The 19,439-nt window shown below is 41.9% G+C and overlaps 2 protein-coding genes across 11 annotated transcripts in view; one reads left to right on the top strand and one right to left on the bottom strand.

Moving 5' to 3' along the window:
- The window catches only part of LOC140906537 (Y+L amino acid transporter 2), a 46,411-nt gene that overhangs the window by 8,562 nt on the left and 18,410 nt on the right, over positions 1 to 19,439 (top strand). For all 4 annotated transcript variants that reach the window (XM_073330626.2, XM_073330627.2, XM_073330628.2 and 1 more), the window contains exons 3-6: positions 3,847 to 3,972; positions 9,365 to 9,509; positions 10,410 to 10,533; positions 11,351 to 11,454. In XM_073330626.2, the coding sequence (XP_073186727.1) occupies positions 3,847 to 3,972; positions 9,365 to 9,509; positions 10,410 to 10,533; positions 11,351 to 11,454 (499 nt within the window). The remainder of the gene's footprint in view (positions 1 to 3,846; positions 3,973 to 9,364; positions 9,510 to 10,409; positions 10,534 to 11,350; positions 11,455 to 19,439) is intronic.
- Positions 14,742 to 18,012, bottom strand: LOC140906538 (uncharacterized). Of its 7 annotated transcripts, XM_073330634.2 has the most exons (5): positions 17,776 to 18,010; positions 17,367 to 17,459; positions 16,528 to 16,626; positions 16,023 to 16,431; positions 14,744 to 15,441 (listed from the first exon to the last, which is right to left on the bottom strand). In XM_073330634.2, the coding sequence occupies exons 2-5, from the start codon at positions 17,418 to 17,420 to the stop codon at positions 14,927 to 14,929; spliced, it is 1,077 nt and encodes a 358-aa protein (XP_073186735.1). In that variant the 5' UTR covers positions 17,421 to 17,459; positions 17,776 to 18,010; the 3' UTR covers positions 14,744 to 14,926. The 7 variants fall into 7 exon arrangements, with proteins under 7 accessions (XP_073186732.1, XP_073186731.1, XP_073186733.1 ...); XM_073330630.2 differs by having other exon boundaries at positions 14,743 to 15,441; positions 16,023 to 16,626; positions 17,776 to 18,011; XM_073330632.2 differs by having other exon boundaries at positions 14,743 to 15,441; positions 16,023 to 16,626; positions 17,372 to 17,459.

The raw sequence follows: 19,439 nt of genomic DNA, 5'->3' as shown, positions 1-19,439 counted from the left end.
AAGGGAGATGGTAAAGGAATAAAATTTATTTTCTAGATCTTTCCCAAAACAGTTGTATTAGAGTAGGTGGCTTTCACAGTATTTAATCTGTCCATATGCAATTATAGGACCCTGGAATTTAAATTATGTCCCAGATACTAAGGCCCTGTTGCAATGCCCATTGAAGCCAATGGGAGTTCATCCATTCACTTCATCCAACATTGGATCAGTTCAAAATGAGGAATTCATTTTTTAAAATAGCAAAACTTTGGGGGTTCAGTTCCTTACTCTGAAAATTTTCATACCCTGATCAAGTAGAGTTCCTGATTCCACTCATTTACAGACATAAAAAGGGAGAACATAATGTGTGAAAGCGTTATATTTGGATCTAAAATACGGGACAGTTGAGAGGGATGTTTGGTTTGGCAGTTGAAATATATAATTTGACGCTTGGCATTGTCATGGTCTTAGCTACAAACTCTGACAAAGCAAATGTTCTCTTCTAGGAATAAGGAATACTGTAAGTTACCAGTGCCTAGATGGTGATTTTAGATTATAGAGAATGGAATCTTATTTTAATGTGCACACCACATTTGTTAATAGAGTGGGCTTTATAGAAATCACTCAGATAGCAGATACATTTCAAATGAGACCCTACTCTGATATTAAAACGGTGTTTGTCTTAGAACAATTCACTGTAAAATCTAATATTTTTTAGACCAAGAGCCTGTTACCACTGCATTACTCCAGTTGTGTGCTAATGTGTAACACCACTGATTTCATTGATATCACAGTGGTATATAAAAGAGAAATGCCATGGTGTATCAAGCCTCAAAGGGCACAGTAGTCCCACTGAAATCAACGGGACTACTCACAGTAATAAAGGTAAGCATGTGTGTAAGTGTTTGCAGGATTGGAGTCTTATATATTGGATACTATTTTCACCATTGTAAAGAATAATTTTTAAGTTGCAGTATAATTTAAATGGCTGTAATAGCTTTTTCCCCATTTAAAACTAAAGAAAAGTGAGGTGTGGATGAAAGGGTAAAACCCTGGAGCAAAGCCCAAATGAGAGAGATTTTCTGTGAGCAAATTGTGTCAAAAAAGGCCTACTAAAGGCTACAGAGAAAGGAGTCCTTGTCCCTAGCCAGTGCTCAAGGCACTTTACACCTCATAGCCAGCCGCTGTTGAGTTGAGGAAAGAGTCAGTTAGCCCTGCTGCTTTGCTGATTTATGCAGTGTGCCCACATCCCCTACTGGTCTCCATTTTGCAGCACTGAGTTGTACAGTGCGACCACCTCTATTTCTGTGCGTTCTCTTGGGGGTAAGTTATGTTGGCAGAGTCCCCCCTCCACTGCGTGAGCTTCTAGTGCTGCTGACATGTGGCAGCTGATGGACTAGTCTATCACCTCATTAGGTTTTAACTTCCCTGACTAAACGGGCTATTTTCATCAGCACAAGGGTATCAAGGCTCAGTGGAGATCCAGTTTAGCAATAAAAAGAAAAGGAGTACTTGTGGCACCTTAGAGACTAACCAATTTATTTGAGCATGAGCTTTCGTGAGCTACAGCTCACTTCATCGGATGCATGCCGTGGAAACTGCAGCAGGCTTTATTTATACACAGAGAATATGAAAAAATACCTCCTCCCACCCCGCTGTCCTGCTGGTAATAGCTTATCTAAAGTGATCATCAGGTGGGCCATTTCCAGCACAAATCCAGGTTTAAACGGAAATGGAAATGGAAATGGCCCACCTGATGATCACTTTAGATAAGCTATTACCAGCAGGACAGCGGGGTGGGAGGAGGTATTTTTTCATATTCTCTGTGTATAAATAAAGCCTGCTGCAGTTTCCACGGCATGCATCCGATGAAGTGAGCTGTAGCTCACGAAAGCTCATGCTTAAATAAATTGGTTAGTCTCTAAGGTGCCACAAGTACTCCTTTTCTTTTTGCGAATACAGACTAACACGGCTGTTACTCTGGAACCTGTCATTTAGCAATAAAGTGACTTTACACTGTGTCAGGGACAGGAACAGACCAGGGAACAAAGTGTGACCCAAGGAGTCACACACTGTTCCTTGTTCTGAGAAGAAAGTAGGTTACTAAGTTTCTAATAGGACTTGCCAGCTAATAGCTTCTAAATGATCTTTGGATATTGCTACAGCAGGTTACTCCTTCCTGAGATCCAGTCTGAAGTTCTAAGGACCAAATGCTTTGCTGACTTGCAACTTCAGACACTCCCCACACAGTCCATGTGGTTGCACAAGTCAGTGTAGAATCTGACCCCAAAGGAGAAGCATTTCCATGTTGTAGTTTCTTTTTTCCTTCCCTCTGTAAATGTAAGGTGAGCATTAGGAAAAGCATCCTAACAGTGCGATCTGTTATATTATGAAAATCTCTCTCAAAGGAAGTGAGGGCAGTCCCATTGTTCATCTAATTTTAAATGTCTCAAGCAAAGAATTGGAGAACATACTGCAGTGGAAAATTCTGCATTGACAAGCACCGACTGGATGAGTTAAATGGATGACCTAATAGGTAACTGCACATCCACCCACCCACCTCACAAATATTGTGTCTCTGATCTCTGCCTCCTTCCTAGATCATTGTCCCAGATGGTAGGTTGGCCATAGTGCTGAGGTCAAGCTGGAGGGTTGGAGGAAAGATGGTCAGGGCTGAATAAGGCAGGACAAGGGGATGTTTCCCAAAAAGGAGTGTGCACATTCGCTCTCCATCTGAAATTCCTAGGCACTGGCGAGTAGAGCTGACAGGAGGACAGTTCCATTTCCTGGCAACATTTGAGATTTCAAATTTTGTTTTTGTTCTGCATTGGAATGAAAACAAAACCTTCTGAATGTTTTCACAAAAACCACTGGAGTACACGTGTAGGCTGGTGGTTAAGGCCCTGTTCTGGGAGACCAAACTCACTGTTTAGAGTAGAGTTTTTCATCCCAGATCACTCCAAACAGGTAGAGTAAAGACTTAAACCCCCTTCTTTCCGCTTCAAGGCTAATACCCTAGCCAACAGGCTACCGAGTCTCTCTCTTTGCTCAGCCTCAACTTGGACCAGGAATGTTTTGGCTTTGACAAAACAGCATATTTTGGGGTGAAAATGTTCCAACCAGCCCTACTGGCTAGCAACAAAGAAATACAAAGTGAGGGCCCAAAAGAAGAAAATTGGACTTGTGATTAAGGATGAGTTAAATGGATGACCTAATAGAGGAGTGGAATGTGGAATGTGGATTCAAATCCACTCAGGGAATGTGGATTCAAATCCCAACTCTGCTACAGGCTTCTTGTATGACCATGGAACAGCAACATAATTTCAGTTCTCCTTGTGCAAAATGTAGTTTCCTTTCTTGCATTCTTTGTCTATTTAGACTGCAAAGTCTTTGAGGCAGGGACTGTCTCAGAGCCTATCACAATGGAGCCTTAATCTCCATTGTGGACTTTAGGCACTACTGTAATCCAAATAAATAATATTAAGAATCCTGCCTGCCTTATATGAGTAGCCCCACTGAAATCAATGAGATTACTCAAATATAATAAACACTGGTTGGTCCTAAAATCAAAACCCAGTGCTTTCCACTGATTTCAAAGCAGAATGTCTTCCTTCCTCTCCTAATTTCTCTTTCTTCCAGCCTATTACCAGAAAATGGCAGCCTCCATGCAGTAAGTTTTACTTCATTTTAAAATATAAAAAATAAAAACTGACAAAAATTAATGATAGAGTCAATTTCTATTGCTTTCAGTAAAAGTCTAGATAATTCTGAAGTATTGACAGAGTTTTTCTGTACTGGTAACTTTCATTTTCTTGAAAGATGTATTTAAGAAAGCACCTATCTCATTTGTATTCCTTTTCTCAATAGGCACCTTAACATTTATTAACTGTGTCAATGTGAAGTGGGGAACCAGAGTACAAGATCTGTTCACATATGCAAAAGTTATGGCCCTTATCATGATCATCTCGGTGGGTCTTTACAGAATTAGTAAAGGTAAGAATATAGTTCATTTTACAGACTTTTTTTAAAAAACTGAACAGTATCTGAGAGTCAAAATACAGAAGTATCAGAATCCACAGCACTTTAATATAAAATGTTATGCACTGGGAAATAGCTGTTAACGTCCTGAAAAAGAAGTGACAGCTATATTGCTTTGTAGGACGCTTTAAGCTCCATCTACACTGCAATAAAAGACCCTCGGCACACCTGGACACTGGTCTGCAGGGCTATAAAATGTCAGTGTAGACATTTGCGCCACCCAAATGTAAACCCAGGGTTCAAACTCAAGTTCAAGGCTAGCCCCCTTCCTTCTACACACAAATCACACTAACCCAGGGCTTGGACCCAGTGTCTCAATAGTTCGCAATAAGGGGCCAAATATTTTCATGAGAACAGGACATGTTTTCAGTGCCCGCAAATCTGAACCCTAGTCTTCATACAACCTTGAAACCACACCTTAGCCTAAACTGCCTTAGTCTACCCTTGTCCATTTTTAGCTGTAGAGGATGAATAGGGGTTACAACATGGTTATACTCTAATAAATTAGGTTTCAGAGTAACAGCCGTGTTAGTCTGTATTCGCAAAAAGAAAAGGAGTACTTGTGGCACCTTAGAGACTAACCAATTTATTTGAGCATGAGCTTTCGTGAGCTACAGCTCACTTCATCGGATGCATACACACACACAAACCCACTCTCTTGCTAGCGAGTGGGTTTGTGTGTGGGGGGGGGAGAAAACCTGGATTTGTGCTGGAAATGGCCCAACTTAATTATCATACACATTGTAAGGAGAGTGATCACTTTAGATAAGCTATTACCAGCAGGAGAGTGGGGTGGGGGGAGGTATTTTTTCATGCTTTGTGTGTATAAAAGGATCTTCTACACTTTCCACAGTTTGCATCCAATGAAGTGAGCTGTAGCTCACGAAAGTTTATACTCAAATAAATTGGTTAGTCTTTAAGGTGCCACAAGTACTTCTTTTCTTTTAACTAAATGCTGTTTGCAGAATCTTTACTGCTAGTGATGATGTGTGAATCAGAAAGAGGACTGCTCAAATTTCAGATCCCAGGTTCATTTTGCAGACTTGCTCTCACACAGATAAAACTCTACAATGCTAACAAATGTAAAAAAAAATAGTAAAAATTATTTTTGTCAGAAAAGTAAGCAGCCATAAATTTGTCAATATTAGGGCTGTCAAGTGATTAAAAAAATTAATCGTGATTAATTGCACAATTAAAAAACTTAATTGCAATTAATTGTGTGATTAATCCACTGTTAAACAATAATAGAATACCATTTATTTAACTATTTTTGAGTGTTTTCTACATTTTCAAATATATTGATTTCAATTACAACACAGAATACAAAGTGTACAGTTCTCACTTTATATTTATTTTTGATTACAAGTATTTGCCCTGTAAAAAAACCAAACAAATGTATTTTTAAATTCACCTAATACAAGTACTGTAGTTCAATTGATTTATCATGAAAGTTTAACTTACAAATATAGAATTATGTAAAAAAAAAACTGCATTCAAAAATAAAACAATGTAAAATTTTAGAGCCTGCAAGTCCACTCAGTCCCATTTCTTGTTCAGCCAAATTGCTCAGACAAACAAGTTTGTTTATATTTGTGGGAGTTAATGCTGCCCTCTTCTTGTTTACAATGACACCTGAAAGTGAGAACAGCCATTCTCATGGCACTGCTGTAGCCAGTGTCGCAAGATATTTACATGCCAGATGTGCTAAAGATTCATATGTCCCTTCATGCTGATGATGGGTTCTGCTCAATAACAATCCAAAGCAGTGCAGACCAACACGTGTTCACTTTCATTATCTGAGTCAGATGCCACCAGCAGAAGGTTGATTTTCTTTTTTGATGGTTTGGGTTCAGTAGTTTCCACATTGGAAAGTTGTTCTTTTAAGATTTCTGAAAGCATGCTCCACACCTCATCCCACTCAGATTTTGGAAGGCACTTCAGGTTCTTAATCCTTGGATTGAGTGCTGTAGCTATCTTTAGAAATCTTACACTGGTACCTTCTTTGCGTTTTGTCAAATCTGCTGTGAAAATGTTCTTAAAACGAACAACATGTGCTGGGTCATCATCCGAGACTGCTATAACATGAAATATATGGCAGAATGCACGTAAAATAGCAGGGGACATACAGTTCTCCCCCAAGGAGTTCAGTCATAAATTTAATTACCTCATTATATTTTAGCATTATTTTTTTAACAAACGTCATCAGCATGGAAGCATGTCCTCTGGAATGGTGGCCAAAGCATGAAGGGGCATATGAATGTTTAGCATATCTGGCTCTTAAATACCTTGCAGTGCCAGCTACAAAAGTGCTATGTGAACGTCTGTTCTCACTTTCAGGTGACACTGTAAATAAGAAGCGGGCAGCATTATCTCCTATAAATGTAAACTTAGCAATTGGCTAAACAAGAAGTAGGACTACGTGGACTTGTAGGCTTTGAAGTTTTACATTGTTTTGTTTTTGAGTGCAGGTATGTAACAAAAATCTACATTTGTAAATTGCACTTTCATGAGAAAGAGACTGCGCTATATTTCTTGTATGAGGTGAATTGAAAAATCCTATTTCTTTTGTTTATCATGTTTGCAGTGCAAATATTTGTAATAAAAATAATATACACTTTGATTTCAATTACAACACAGAATACAATATATATGAAAATGTAGAAAAACATCCAAAATATTTAACAAATTTCAAGTGGTATGCTACTGTTTGACAGTGCAATTCAAACTGTGATTAATTGTGATGAAATTTTTTAATCATAATTAACCTTTTTGAGTTAATTGCATGAGTTAACTGCGATTAATCGACAGCCCTAGTCAATATGTACAAGGAACAATCTTGTGGGATATATAGGGACCATTTTATGTGGTCACTTTTTTGACCATAATGTAGTTAGGACTGAGGAGTTTCAGTTTAATAGAAGAGAAAATGCTATTGGAGAGAGGCCTATAGTAAAGACAGGGTTTAGGATGGTATTTTATTGTCTGTATTCTGGGAGAACCAGGGTCCAACCAGGATTATAAACTCCATTGTGCTCGCCACTGCATTACCACATAATAAAAGACAGTCTCACTCTTGAAGAGCTAGTACTCTAAAAGACAAGGCAGACTAATAAAAATAGATAGGCAATAAATAAGTAATTCATTGTTCCTGTTCATAAATAAGCTACACTGGCATAAACACCTTTATACTGATATTACTGTGCCCATCCTCAGGGAGCTATACTATTTATACCAGTATAGGAAAAATAGTATAGCTTTTGTGTGTAAACAGGCCTTAGTAGGTCAGATCATGTGAGTTGTCTGTGACCTGTCAGCTCTGATCAGAAGCAAACTGCTGAACATAGCGATAAGGACAAGGAGTGAGAATGGGGGAGGAGAACATTGCTGATTGTCATTCTCTATTATATTTTCTAATCTGGCTAGGAAAACAGAGATGGAGGGGTGGCAAATGTTTTTATTGTGAATGAAGACTGCTAAGAGCTTTCAGTGGGAGTCAAGTCATCTGATAAGCCCTAGTCTATGCTATGAACTTATGTCTGTATAACTATGGTCGCTCAAGGGTATGGAAAATCCACACACCTGAGCGATGCATTATACCGGCCAAACTCCCAGTGTAGACAGCACTATGTCGATGGAAGGGAGTATCCTGTCGATATAGCTACTGCCTCTCAGGAAGGTGGAGTACCTACACCAACAGGAGATACTCCCATAGGAGTAGGTAGCATCTTCACTAATCACTGCAACTGCTGCAGTGCTGTAAGTGTAGACAAGCCCTAAACTAGTAGGGGATAAGCACAACCTAATCTGTATTATATTTAAATAGATTCAGGGTATTAAAATGGGGAAGCAATAGGAAGCTGGGGAGAAGGATGAAGGAAACTCAGAGGAATTTTTGATCGGGTTAGGGTGACCAGATGTCCTGATTTTATAGGGACCGTCCCAATTTTTGCGTCTTTTTCTTATGTAGGCTCCTATTACCCTCCACTCCCTGTCCTGATTTTTCTCATTTGCTGTCTGGTCACCCTAGATCGGGTCAACACTCTTTCACTCAGCAGTTATTTTACTGAGAACAGTTATGTTTTTCCCTAGCTTCAGTATTCCTGATATAGTCAAATGTGTTTATTTTTTGGACATTATGAATGCTTGTGATTTTGAAACCATGCTGTTTTTAGAAGGTAAGTTTCTCAGCCCTGTCACTCTGTTTTGATACCACTAAAGTCAGAGGTGTCTCTCTTTGTCAGCACAGACCCCCATCTGCAGTCCCTCTCCATGGAGTGTAGATGGATCCTATGATTTAACTTCACCTATCCCAATTCTAACAGTAACTGGGTATGAGATTTTGTTACAAAGGTGAAACACTAGTAGCTGCAAACTTTACGCTGTCGGTCTCCATAGCTTACTGCTTGTGTGTAACCCATGAATTCCCCATATTTAACTACCTTCTTCGTGTCCAGGGTGACTTTATAAAGAAGTCCTCCCTTTGTTCATAACTGAGTAAAGTGTCTGAATGCTCATCTCACTCATAATACATAATTCCATTTCTATTTATAAGTGATTTTTCAATTTCCTTCTGCATATCTGGTCATTTTAAAAGTCTTTCCTCCACTTCCACTTTCCCTGCATATTTGAGGTAAACATTTTTATTCAAATCAGTTTCTTTAGCATGCTAATGAAAACCTGGATCCCAGGAGTTCTTCCCCTGCTGGATACTTAAAGAAATCTACACAGATACCTGTAGATAATTAGAATTACATCATATCAGATTTCACATTAATAAATGCATTACAGAAATTAACTTATAAAAATGACAATATTATGCTTTTATATAGCAATTTTATCCCTAGAATTCAAAGTGCTTTAAAAAAGAAAGTAACTATAATTAACCCCATTTTATAAATGGGGAAACTGCCATGACGTGAGTTGCACAGCAAGTCAGAGAAGGAGCCAGGAATAGAACTCTAGCCTCCTGATTCCCATCCAATCCACTGGTCACACTCTCCTGGGCTTTTAACAGAGGGTGTGGATGGTCCCACTGAAGTCAATGGCAGTACCTTATTAATCAAGTCAGAACTAGTCCCATAATAGTCAGACAACAAATATGGAAAAACATTACTTACATGTGTAGTTCCATATCACAATTTGTGAATGTACTGATGTCTCTAACTGACTAAGCTTTTTTATATCTCCAATGCTATGAAAATATCTATATATTTTAAAAAGGTTTTATTATGGTCTGAGAACAGTAGCTTTTGTTTTATTTTGTTTAGCTGAAGTGTATATACTTAAATTAGATAAGACCGAAAAACATTTAAACATAACTTATAACTGCGTTATAATATTTACATAGGAGAAACAGAAAATCTTAAAACTCCATTTGAAGGTTCAACAACTGATATAGGATGTATAGCACTTGCTCTGTATTCAGCCCTCTTTTCCTACTCTGGATGGGATACCCTGAATTATGTCACTGAGGAGATGAGGAATCCTGAAAGGTTTGTGCATACTCTCAAATCCTCCAAAGTGTTACAAAGATTATGAAAACATGACCATGTGACAAGATAGATTGTTCAATGACCCAATGGATGAGTTCAGTTTGTTGTGGGGGTCGGGGTTGTCCTAATTTTGAAATTAATCAAACTACTATCCATAAAAAAATTCTAGCTTTTGAAAAGACCTACTAAGCACCTTACCCCTATGTGATTTCCCTTTTTCTCTTCAGATTATTATATCAAAAAGTCAATAGCTCCATATGTGACATTATTTTCTTTACTTTTTAGGATGGGATTTTCAAAGGCACCTAAGGAATTAGGGCATCCAACTTCCACTGAAAATGAATAGGATCTGGGTGCCTAACTTCCACAGGCCCTTTCAAATTCCCACTTTTTTTTTTTTTTTTTTTTGTGGTCAGCCAGTGCTGTATTTTACCTTCGAGGAAATGAGCCAAAATCAAGGGTAATAATAAACTGGGGCAAAAGTGAGAGACAAGGGAGTTATACTAGTGTTCTGGAAACATGTTCATTTCCAAGGCCTGGTCTACACCTAACAGTTAAAAGGTTCAAATTCTTAGGGGTAATATTCGATACTAAATTACTTTGGAAAGTGTAGATGTAGCCTCAATCAGCATGGAGAGGCACATACATTGACAGGAGCCAAATTTAAGTGAAGGCACTTCCGGAGCTAGGTTGACAGCTTATATCGACCTAACCCTGTAATGTAGAGCAGGCCTGAATAAGTTCCCACACCTGCAGAAAAGTTCTGTGTAAGCACGAAAGCTTGTCCCCTTCACCAACAGAAGCTGGGCCAATAAAAGATATTACCCCACGCACTTGTATTTGGGAGGAGCATTTCTCATTTCAATATGATGCAATACCATTTTCTCTCTCTCTTTGTAGGAATCTACCCCTCTCAATTGCAATTTCAATGCCTATTGTGACCATTATTTACTTGCTGACTAACATAGCATACTATGTAGTGTTGGACATGCCAGCTCTCCTAACAAGCAACGCAGTGGCAGTGGTAAGTTGTGTGAAGTTTATTAAGGCAAATGTTTACAATATATATAATTCTGTGGAAGATTCTCATGTAGTCCCTTTACAGCAGATTTCTTACCCTACCAAGTAAAGTATTTCCTCTGTATGTGTGTTTAATAGCAATAACTACTTGTTCCTGTGTAATACCACCAGTACACTGTGATGACTCAGGCATAATGCATATCTCTGTGAACTGATGCTTATTAAACCATTTAATAATCTCTGCAAATACTGATCCTAACAATGACCTAGATGTAGCGTTTTTTTTAAATAAACCCAGAGAATAAGGAGTAGAAAGTTTGGATTGCTTTAGGGTCCAATTTTGCTGTAGTTCTACTTCATGGTGTTCAGTATTGTCACTGCACACTCTATACTGACAAAAATAGGTTTGAGACAAATTTTTGCTGAACCCTGCTCAAACTTTTATTAGCATTTCACCCCCCCAAAATACAAACAAATATAGTCAGCATATTATACAATATGGAAAGTCTATAGTTATTAACACACAATTCAACCATAGATTTATATATCCTAATCTGCATGACAACCACTATTTCAAACCCAATTTACAGAAATTAACAAAAATCCAGTTTTGATTTAATGCAAATGTAGGACTTATCTTAGCATTGATCAGCCTTTCAAAATTCCAATCACCCGCTCAGCAGGAGTAATTTTCATTATCATCATGGTAAAGAATGGGCTAAGAGACTCTGTGCTTGGACTGATAAATTTTCCTGACAGTTTTGCAGACTGTCATTGTATATTTAATGTAATTAGCCTCATGCTCTTTCTTTCTATTGCAGACATTTGGTAATGAAACCCTTAGTTATGCTAAGTGGATAATTCCTATTGCAGTGGCCATGTCTTGTTATGGTGGCTTAAACTCATCAACTATTGCAGCTTCCAGGTATGAAACATCAAACATGTCAAAAGCAGCCGGTACTCCAAGGGCAATCAATAGCACTTCGTAGTAAGTGGCATCATTTAATAATACATTGCAGTGGGACTTGCTGAAGTTAAGAATCTGTGACTATCTCCCTTTCAGGTGTTTAGTATTGTAGGATAAATAATACATTCTATAATGTTAAGAATGCAGTCTAAAGGTAGCAGTAGAATGTTAACAGGAGTGACTGTTGAGTTTCTTTGGTCTAACTTGACTGGCAGACTTGCTACAAGAAGATGTGGCTGGTCTAGGAAGTGAGGGTCTAAGACGCCCATGCATGGTTGACACGGATTGCATTCCTGGTGCACAAAGAATGTTCCCTATTAGTGCCACCTGGGGAATGAACCATCCCAAAAGAAATGAGGAATGATAGGGAGAAGGCCTTGTAAAATTGTAGATCTGTGTATACTGCCCCTCCTAGTTAGTGACACAGCAGATTCACTACCCCTTCCTGGTGGGGTGCTTTGGGAGGCATTGTATGAGGTACACTTGTGTCTTGGCACAATGTTTCCAGAACAGCTCAGCACGGCCTCCTTTGCCAAGCAGTAATTAGCTGCCATAGTGTGGCCCTATGATTGTAGGCCACTCAGGGCTTGCGCCTCGCTTCTTTTATTTGTAGGTAAAACCCAATGCAAAACTCTGTGCCTCAGAAAGCTTGTAGGGTAAAATCTGAGTAAATAAAACAAAGGGTATGTCTACACTACGAAATTAGGTCGAATTTATAGAAGTCAGTTTTTTTAGAAATTGGTTTTATATATTCAAATGTGTGTCCCCCCACAGAAAATGCTCTAAGTGCATTAAGTGCATTAACTTGGCGGAGTGCTTCCACAGTACCAAGGCTAGAGTCGACTTCCGGGGTGTTGCACTGTGGGTAGCTATCCCACAGTTCCCGCAGTCTCCACCGCCCACTGGAATTCTGGGTTGAGATCCCAATGCCTGATGGGGCTAAAACATTGTCGCAGGTGGTTCTGGGTACATATCGTCAGGCCCCCGTTCCCTCCCCCCGTCCATGAAAGCAAGGGCAGACAATCGTTCCGCGCCTTTTTTCCTGAGTTACCTGTGCAGACGCCATACCACGGCAAGCATGGAGCCCGCTCAGGTAACCATCACTGTATATCTCCTGGGTGCTGGCAGACGTGGTACTGCATTGCTACACAGCAGCAGCAACCCATTGCCTTGTGGCAGCAGATGGTACAGTACGACTGGTAGCCATCAACGTCATGTCCAAGGTGCTCCTGGCCGCAGGGACTAAATTTGGAGTGACTTGACCAGGTCATTCTCTTTAGTCCTGCAGTCAGTCCTATTGAACCATCTTATGGTGAGCAGGCAGGCGATACGGATTTCTAGCAGTCCTACTGTACCATCTTCTGCCAGGCAGGCAAGAGATGAGGATGGCTAGCAGTCCTACTGCACCGTCTTCTGCCAAGCAGCCATGAGATGTGGATGGCTTGCAGTCCTTCTGCACCGTCTGCTGCCAGCCAAAGATGTAAAAGATTGATGGAGTGGATCAAAACAAGAAATAGACCAGATTTGTTTTGTACTCATTTTCTTCCCCCTCTCCCCCGTCTAGGGGACTCATTCCTCTAGGTCACACTGCAGTCACTCACAGAGAAGGTGCAGTGAGGTAAATCTAGCCACGTATCAATCAGAGGCCAGACCAACCTGCTTGTTCCAATAAGAACAATTACTTAGGTGCACCATTTCTTATTTGAACCCTCCGTGAAGTCCTGCCTGAAATACTCCTTGATGTAAAGCCACCCCCTTTGTTGATTTTAATTCCCTGTAAGCCAACCCTGTAAGCCATGTCGTCAGTCGCCCCTCGCTCCGTCAGAGCAACGGCAGACAATCGTTCCGCCCCTTTTTTCTGTGCGGAGCCATACCAAGGCAAGCATGGAGGCCGCTCAGCTCACTTTGGCAATTAGGAGCACATTAAACACCACACGCATTATCCAGCAGTATATGCAGCACCAGAACCTGGCAGAGCGATACCGGGCGAGGAGGCGACGTCAGCGAGGTCACGTGAGTGATCAGGACATGGACACAGATTTCTCTGAAAGCATGGGCCCTGCCAATGCATGCATCATGGTGCTAATAGGGCAGGTTCATGCCATGGAACGCCGATTCTGGGCTCGGGAAACAAGCACAGACTGGTGGGACCGCATAGTGTTGCAGGTCTGGGACGATTCCCAGTGGCTGCGAAACTTTCGCATGCGTAAGGGCACTTTCATGGAACTTTGTGACTTGCTTTCCCCTGCCCTGAAGCACATGAATACCAAGATGAGAGCAGCCCTCATAGTTGAGAAGCGAGTGGTGATAGCCCTGGGGAAGCTTGTAACACCAGACAGCTACCGGTCAGTTGAGAATCAATTTGGAGTGGGCAAATCTACTGTGGGGGCTGCTGTGATGCAAGTAGCCCACGCAATCAAAGATCTGCTGATATCAAGGATAGTGACCCTGGGAAATGTGCAGGTCATAGTGGATGGCTTTGCTGCAATGGGATTCTCTAACTGTGGTGGGGCCATAGACGGAACCCATATCCCTATCTTGGCACCGGAGCACCAAGCCGGCGAGTACATAAACCGCAAGGGGTACTTTTCAATAGTGCTGCAAGCTCTGGTGGATCACAAGGGACGTTTCACCAACATCAACGTGGGATGGCCGGGAAAGGTACATGACGCTCGCATCTTCAGGAACTCTGGTCTGTTTCAAAAGCTGCAGGAAGGGACTTTATTCCGAGACCAGAAAATAACTGTTGGGGATGTTGAAATGCCTATAGTTATCCTTGGGGACCCAGCCTACCCCTTAATGCCATGGCTCATGAAGCCGTACACAGGCACCCTGGACAGTAGTCAGGAGCTGTTCAACTACAGGCTGAGCAAGTGCAGAATGGTGGTAGAATGTGCATTTGGACATTTAAAGGCACGCTGGCGCAGTTTACTGACTCGCTTAGAACTCAGCGAAACCAATATTCCCACTGTTATTACTGCTTGCTGTGCGCTCCACAATATCTGTGAGAGTAAGGGGGAGATGTTTATGGCGGGGTGGGAGGTTGAGGCAAATCGTCTGGCTGCTGGTTACGCGCAGCCAGACACCAGGGCGGTTAGAAGAGCACAGGAGGGCGTGGTACGCATCAGAGAAGCTTTGAAAACCAGTTTCATGACTGCCCAGGCTACGGTGTGAAAGTTCTGTTTGTTTCTCCTTGATGAAACCCCCCCGCCCCTTGGTTCACTCTACTTTCCTGTAAGCTAACCACCCTCCCCTCCTCCCTTCGATCACCGCTTGCAGAGGCAATAAAGTCATTGTTGCTTCACATTCATGCATTCTTTATTCATTCATCACACAAATAGGGGGATGACTACCAAGGTAGCCCAGGAGGGGTGGTGGAGGAGGGAAGGAAAATGCCACACAGCACTTTAAAAGTTTACAACTTTAAAATTTATTGAATGCCAGTCTTCTGTTTTTTGGGCAATCCTCTGTGGTGGAGTGGCTGGTTGGCCAGAGGCCCCCCCCACCGTGTTCTTGGGCGTCTGGGTGTGGAGGCTATGGAACTTGGGGAGGAGGGCGGTTGGTTACAGAGGGGCTGCAGTGGCAGTCTGTGCTCCAGCTGCCTTTGCTGCAGCTCAACCATACACTGGAGCGTACTGGTTTGATCCTCCAGCAGCCTCAGCATTGAATCCTGCCTCCTCTCATCACGCTGCCGCCACATTTGAGCTTCAGCCCTCTCTTCAGCCTGCCACTTACTCTCTTCAGCCCGCCACCTCTCCTCCCAGTCATTTTGTGCTTTCCTGCACTCTGACATTATTTGCCTCCACGCATTTGTCTGTGCTCTGTCAGTGTGGGAGGACAGCATGAGCTCAGAGAACATTTCATCACGAGTGCGTTTTTTTTTCTTTCTAATCTTCACTAGCCTCTGGGAAGGAGAAGATCCTGTGATCATTGAAACACATGCAGCTGGTGGAGAAAAAAAAAGGGACAGCGGTATTTAAAAAGACACATTTTATAAAACAGTGGCTACACTCTTTCAGGATAAACCTTGCTGTTAACATTACATACATAGCACATGTGCTTTCATTACAAGGTTGCATTTTGCCTCCCTCCACCGCGTGGCTACCACTTCAACTGTCCCCGTGGCTAACAGCGGGGAATATTTCTGTTCAGCCACAGGCAAACAGCCCAGCAGGAACGGGCACCTCTGAATGTCCCCTGAAGAAAAACACGCTATTTCAACCAGGTGACCATGAATGATATCTCACTCTCCTGAGGATAACACAGAGAGATAAAGAACGGATGTTGTTTGAACGCCAGCAAACATACACTGCAATGCTTTGCTCTACAATGATTCCCGAGTACATGCTACTGGCCTGGAGTGGTAAAGTGTCCTACCATGGTGGACCGAATAAGGCTGCCCTCTCCAGAAACCTTTTGCAAAGTCTTTGGGAGTACATCCAGGAGAGCTGCGAATGCCAGGGCAAATTAATCCTTTCACATGCTTGCCTTTAAACCATGTATAGTATTTTAAAAGGTACACTCACCGGAGGTCCCTTCTCCGCCTGCTGGGTCCAGGAGGCAGCCTTGGGTGGGTTTCGGGGGTACTGGCTCCAGGTCCAGGGTGAGAAACAGTTCCTGGCTGTCGGGAAAACCGGTTTCTCTGCTTGCTTGCTGTGAGCTATCTACAACCTCATCATCGTCATCATCTTCTTCGTCCCCAAAACCTGCTTCCGTGTTGCCTCCATCTCCATTGAAGGAGTCAAACAACACGGCTGGGGTAGTGGTGGCTGAACCCCCTAAAATGGCATGCAGCTCATCATAGAAGCGGCATGTTTGGGGCTCTAACCCGGAGCAGCCGTTCGCCTCTCTGGTTTTCTGGTAGGCTTGCCTCAGCTCCTTAAGTTTCATGCAGCACTGCTTCGGGTCCCTGTTATGGCCTCTGTCCTTCGTGCCCTGGGAGATTTTGACAAAGGTTTTGGCATTTCGAAAACTGGAACGGAGTTCTGATAGCACGGATTCCTCTCCCCATATAGCGATCAGATCCCGTACCTCCCGTTCAGTCCATGCTGGAGCTCTTTTGCGATTCTGGGACTCCATCGTGGTCACCTCTGCTGATGAGCTCTGCATGGTCACCTGCAGCTTGCCACACTGGCCAAACAGGAAATGAGATTCAAAAGTTTGCGGTTCTTTTCCTGTCTACCTGGCCAGTGCATCTGAGTTGAGAGTGCTGTCCAGAGCAGTCACAATGGAGCACTCTGGGATAGCTCCCGGAGGCCAATACCGTCAAATTGTGTCCACAATACCCCAAATTCGACCCGGCAAGGCCGATTTAAGCGCTAATCCACTTGTCAGGGGTGGAGTAAGAAAATTGATTTTAAGAGCCCTTTAAGTCAGAAAAAAGGGCTTCATTATGTGGACGGGTGCAGGTTTACATCGATTTAATGCTGCTAAATCCGACCTAAAGTCCTTGTGTACACCAGGGCAAAGAGATCTCTGAGCACACCTCCAGATTCCAATGAGAAATAGCACAACTGGATAGAGGTGTTATTTTAGAGTCAATTAATAGTCCAATTTTATTTGCATTACACTGAAGAATATTTGTGTTCTTCCTTTTTCATCTGTCAAAGAATATTGCTATACTGTGATATTTGAAACTGATCCAATAATAGTTCCTGTTGATAACTCATAAATAATAAACAGAATTGGAACTGCTTTAAACAGAAAAACAAGGCCCAACAAAGGGAAAAAAAAATTCCTTTCAGTCAAGCCAGAATTGAACTTTCATAGATATAAACCATCAATCTCACCATAAATTTGACATAGATCCTATTCAACAGAATTGAAAGTCTGCTAATGTTGCCATGTGCTTATGAATACATTAGAAGTACCAAACCTGAAGGAATGCCACAATCCGAGGATAAACGGTCATCATTTAGCACCATCTTTGTCCTATAATATCATATAGTTCCATGGTTATCTTTCTGTAATGCCAAAGCAAAATAATTCAGAATATGCAAGTGCAGTGTGGAGTTATTATTCGTTTGTGGGGAGCAACACTGCCCTTGGCCTATCAAATGTGGTGAATTTGCTGTATATAGCTGCAAGTTAATCTGAATCTAAATAAAGCTTTTAATATTTTGGGTTAATAAATATTTATTTCAGTGCTAATAGTTCATGCTTTATAGCTAAGTATTTAGCATAATTTCATGTTGTCTGTGGACAGGTATATACTTGAGACACTGGAAGAAAACCAAAACACTTAAAACCAAGATGCAGCTATAATCCTGTAGGTCTCACCTTCTGTGTCTACAGCTATAAGTATGAAAGAACCAAATTCAGGAGAAAAGTCCAGCACATTCCAGTACTGTTTGTTTGAGGCTTACGTTATCCCTCCCACTGCAATCCACAGTGCATTATTTAGTTAATTACGGTAGTTAGTTAAAAGAAAAGGAGTACTTGTGGCACCGTAGAGACTAACAAATTTATCTGAGCATAAGCTTTTGTGAGCTACAGCTCACTTCATCGGATGCATTCAGTGGAAAATACAGTGTGGAGATTTATATACATAGAGAACATGAAACAATGGGTGTTACCATACACACTGTAACCAGAGTGATCACTTAAGGTGAGCTATTACCAGCAGGAGAGCCGGGGGGAGAGGGAAACCTTTTGTAGGGATAACCAAGGTGGGCCATTTCCAGCAGTTGACAAGAACGTCTGAGGAACAGTGGAGGGTGGGTGTGTGAGGGGGCGATAAACATGGGGAAATAATTTTCCTTTGTGTAATGATCCATCCACTCCCAGTCTCTATTCAAGCCTAAGTTAATTGTATCCAGTTTGCAGATTAATTCCAATTCAGCAGTCTCTCGTTGGAGTCTGTGGCTGACTTAGAATAACGCTTCCTCAGCTCTCATCCCCTAATGCCCCTGCTCTACTTGCGCTACATTGATGACATCTTCATCATCTGGACCCATGGAAAAGAAGCCCTTGAGGAATTCCACTATGATTTCAACAATTTCCATCCCAACATCAACCTCAGCCTGGACCAGTCCACACAAGAGATCCACTTCTTGGACACTACAGTGCTCATAAGTGGTGGTCACATAAACACCACCCTATACCGGAAACCTAATGACTGCTATTCCTAGCTACATGCCTCCAACTTTCATCCAGACCACACCACGCGATCCATTGTCTACAGCCAAGCTCTACGATACAACCGCATTTGCGCCAACCCCTCAGACAGAGACAAACACCTATAAGATCTCTATCAAGCATTCTTACAACTACAATGCCCACCTGCTGAAGTGAAGAAACAGATTGACAGAGCCAGAAGACTACCCAGAAGCTACCTACTACGGGACAAAGCCCTGGCTGGGATGATTTAGTCGGGGATCGGTCCTGCTTTGAGCAGGGGGTTGGACTAGATGACCTCCTGAGGTCCCTTCCAATCCTGATATTCTGTGATTCTATGATTCTATGACAGGCCCAACAAAGAAAATAACAGAACGCCACTAGCCATCACCTTCAGCCCCCAATTAAAACCTCTCCAATGCATCATCAAGGATCTACAACCTATCCTGAAGGATGACCCATCACTCTCACAGATCTTGGGAGACAGGCCAGTCCTTGCTTACAGACAGCCCCCCAACCTGAAGCAAATACTCACCAGCAACCACACACCACACAACAGAACCACTAACCCAGGAACCTATCCTTGCAACAAAGCCCATTGCCAACTGTGTCCACATATCTATTCAGGGGACACCATCATAGGGCCTAATCACATCAGCCACACTATCAGAGGCTTGTTCACCTGCACATCTACCAATGTGATATATGCCAACATGTGCCAGCAATGCCCCTCTGCCATGTACATTGGTCAAACTGGACAGGCTCTACATAAAAGAATAAATGGACACAAATCAGACTTCAAGAATTATAACATTCAAAAACCAGTT

This window comes from Lepidochelys kempii, chromosome 2 (genome assembly GCF_965140285.1).
Source record: "Lepidochelys kempii isolate rLepKem1 chromosome 2, rLepKem1.hap1, whole genome shotgun sequence".
NCBI classification, from domain to species: domain Eukaryota; kingdom Metazoa; phylum Chordata; order Testudines; family Cheloniidae; genus Lepidochelys; species Lepidochelys kempii.
The sequence above is the reverse complement of the archived record's forward strand: the minus strand, read 5'-3'. Positions and strand labels throughout refer to the sequence as shown.

Excerpts from the sequence above, each read along its gene's own strand:
- LOC140906538 (XM_073330630.2), bottom strand. The coding sequence starts at position 17,420 with ATGGTGCTAAATGATGACCGTTTATCCTCGGATTGTGGCATTCCTTCA. Across the intron at positions 16,627-17,366 it reads GTGGCATTCCTTCAGGTTTG|TGTGGCAAGCTGCAGGTGAC; the intron begins GTACTTCTAATG and ends CTGTTTGGCCAG. Across the intron at positions 15,442-16,022 it reads AGGCGGAGAAGGGACCTCCG|CTGCATGTGTTTCAATGATC; the intron begins GTGAGTGTACCT and ends TTTCTCCACCAG.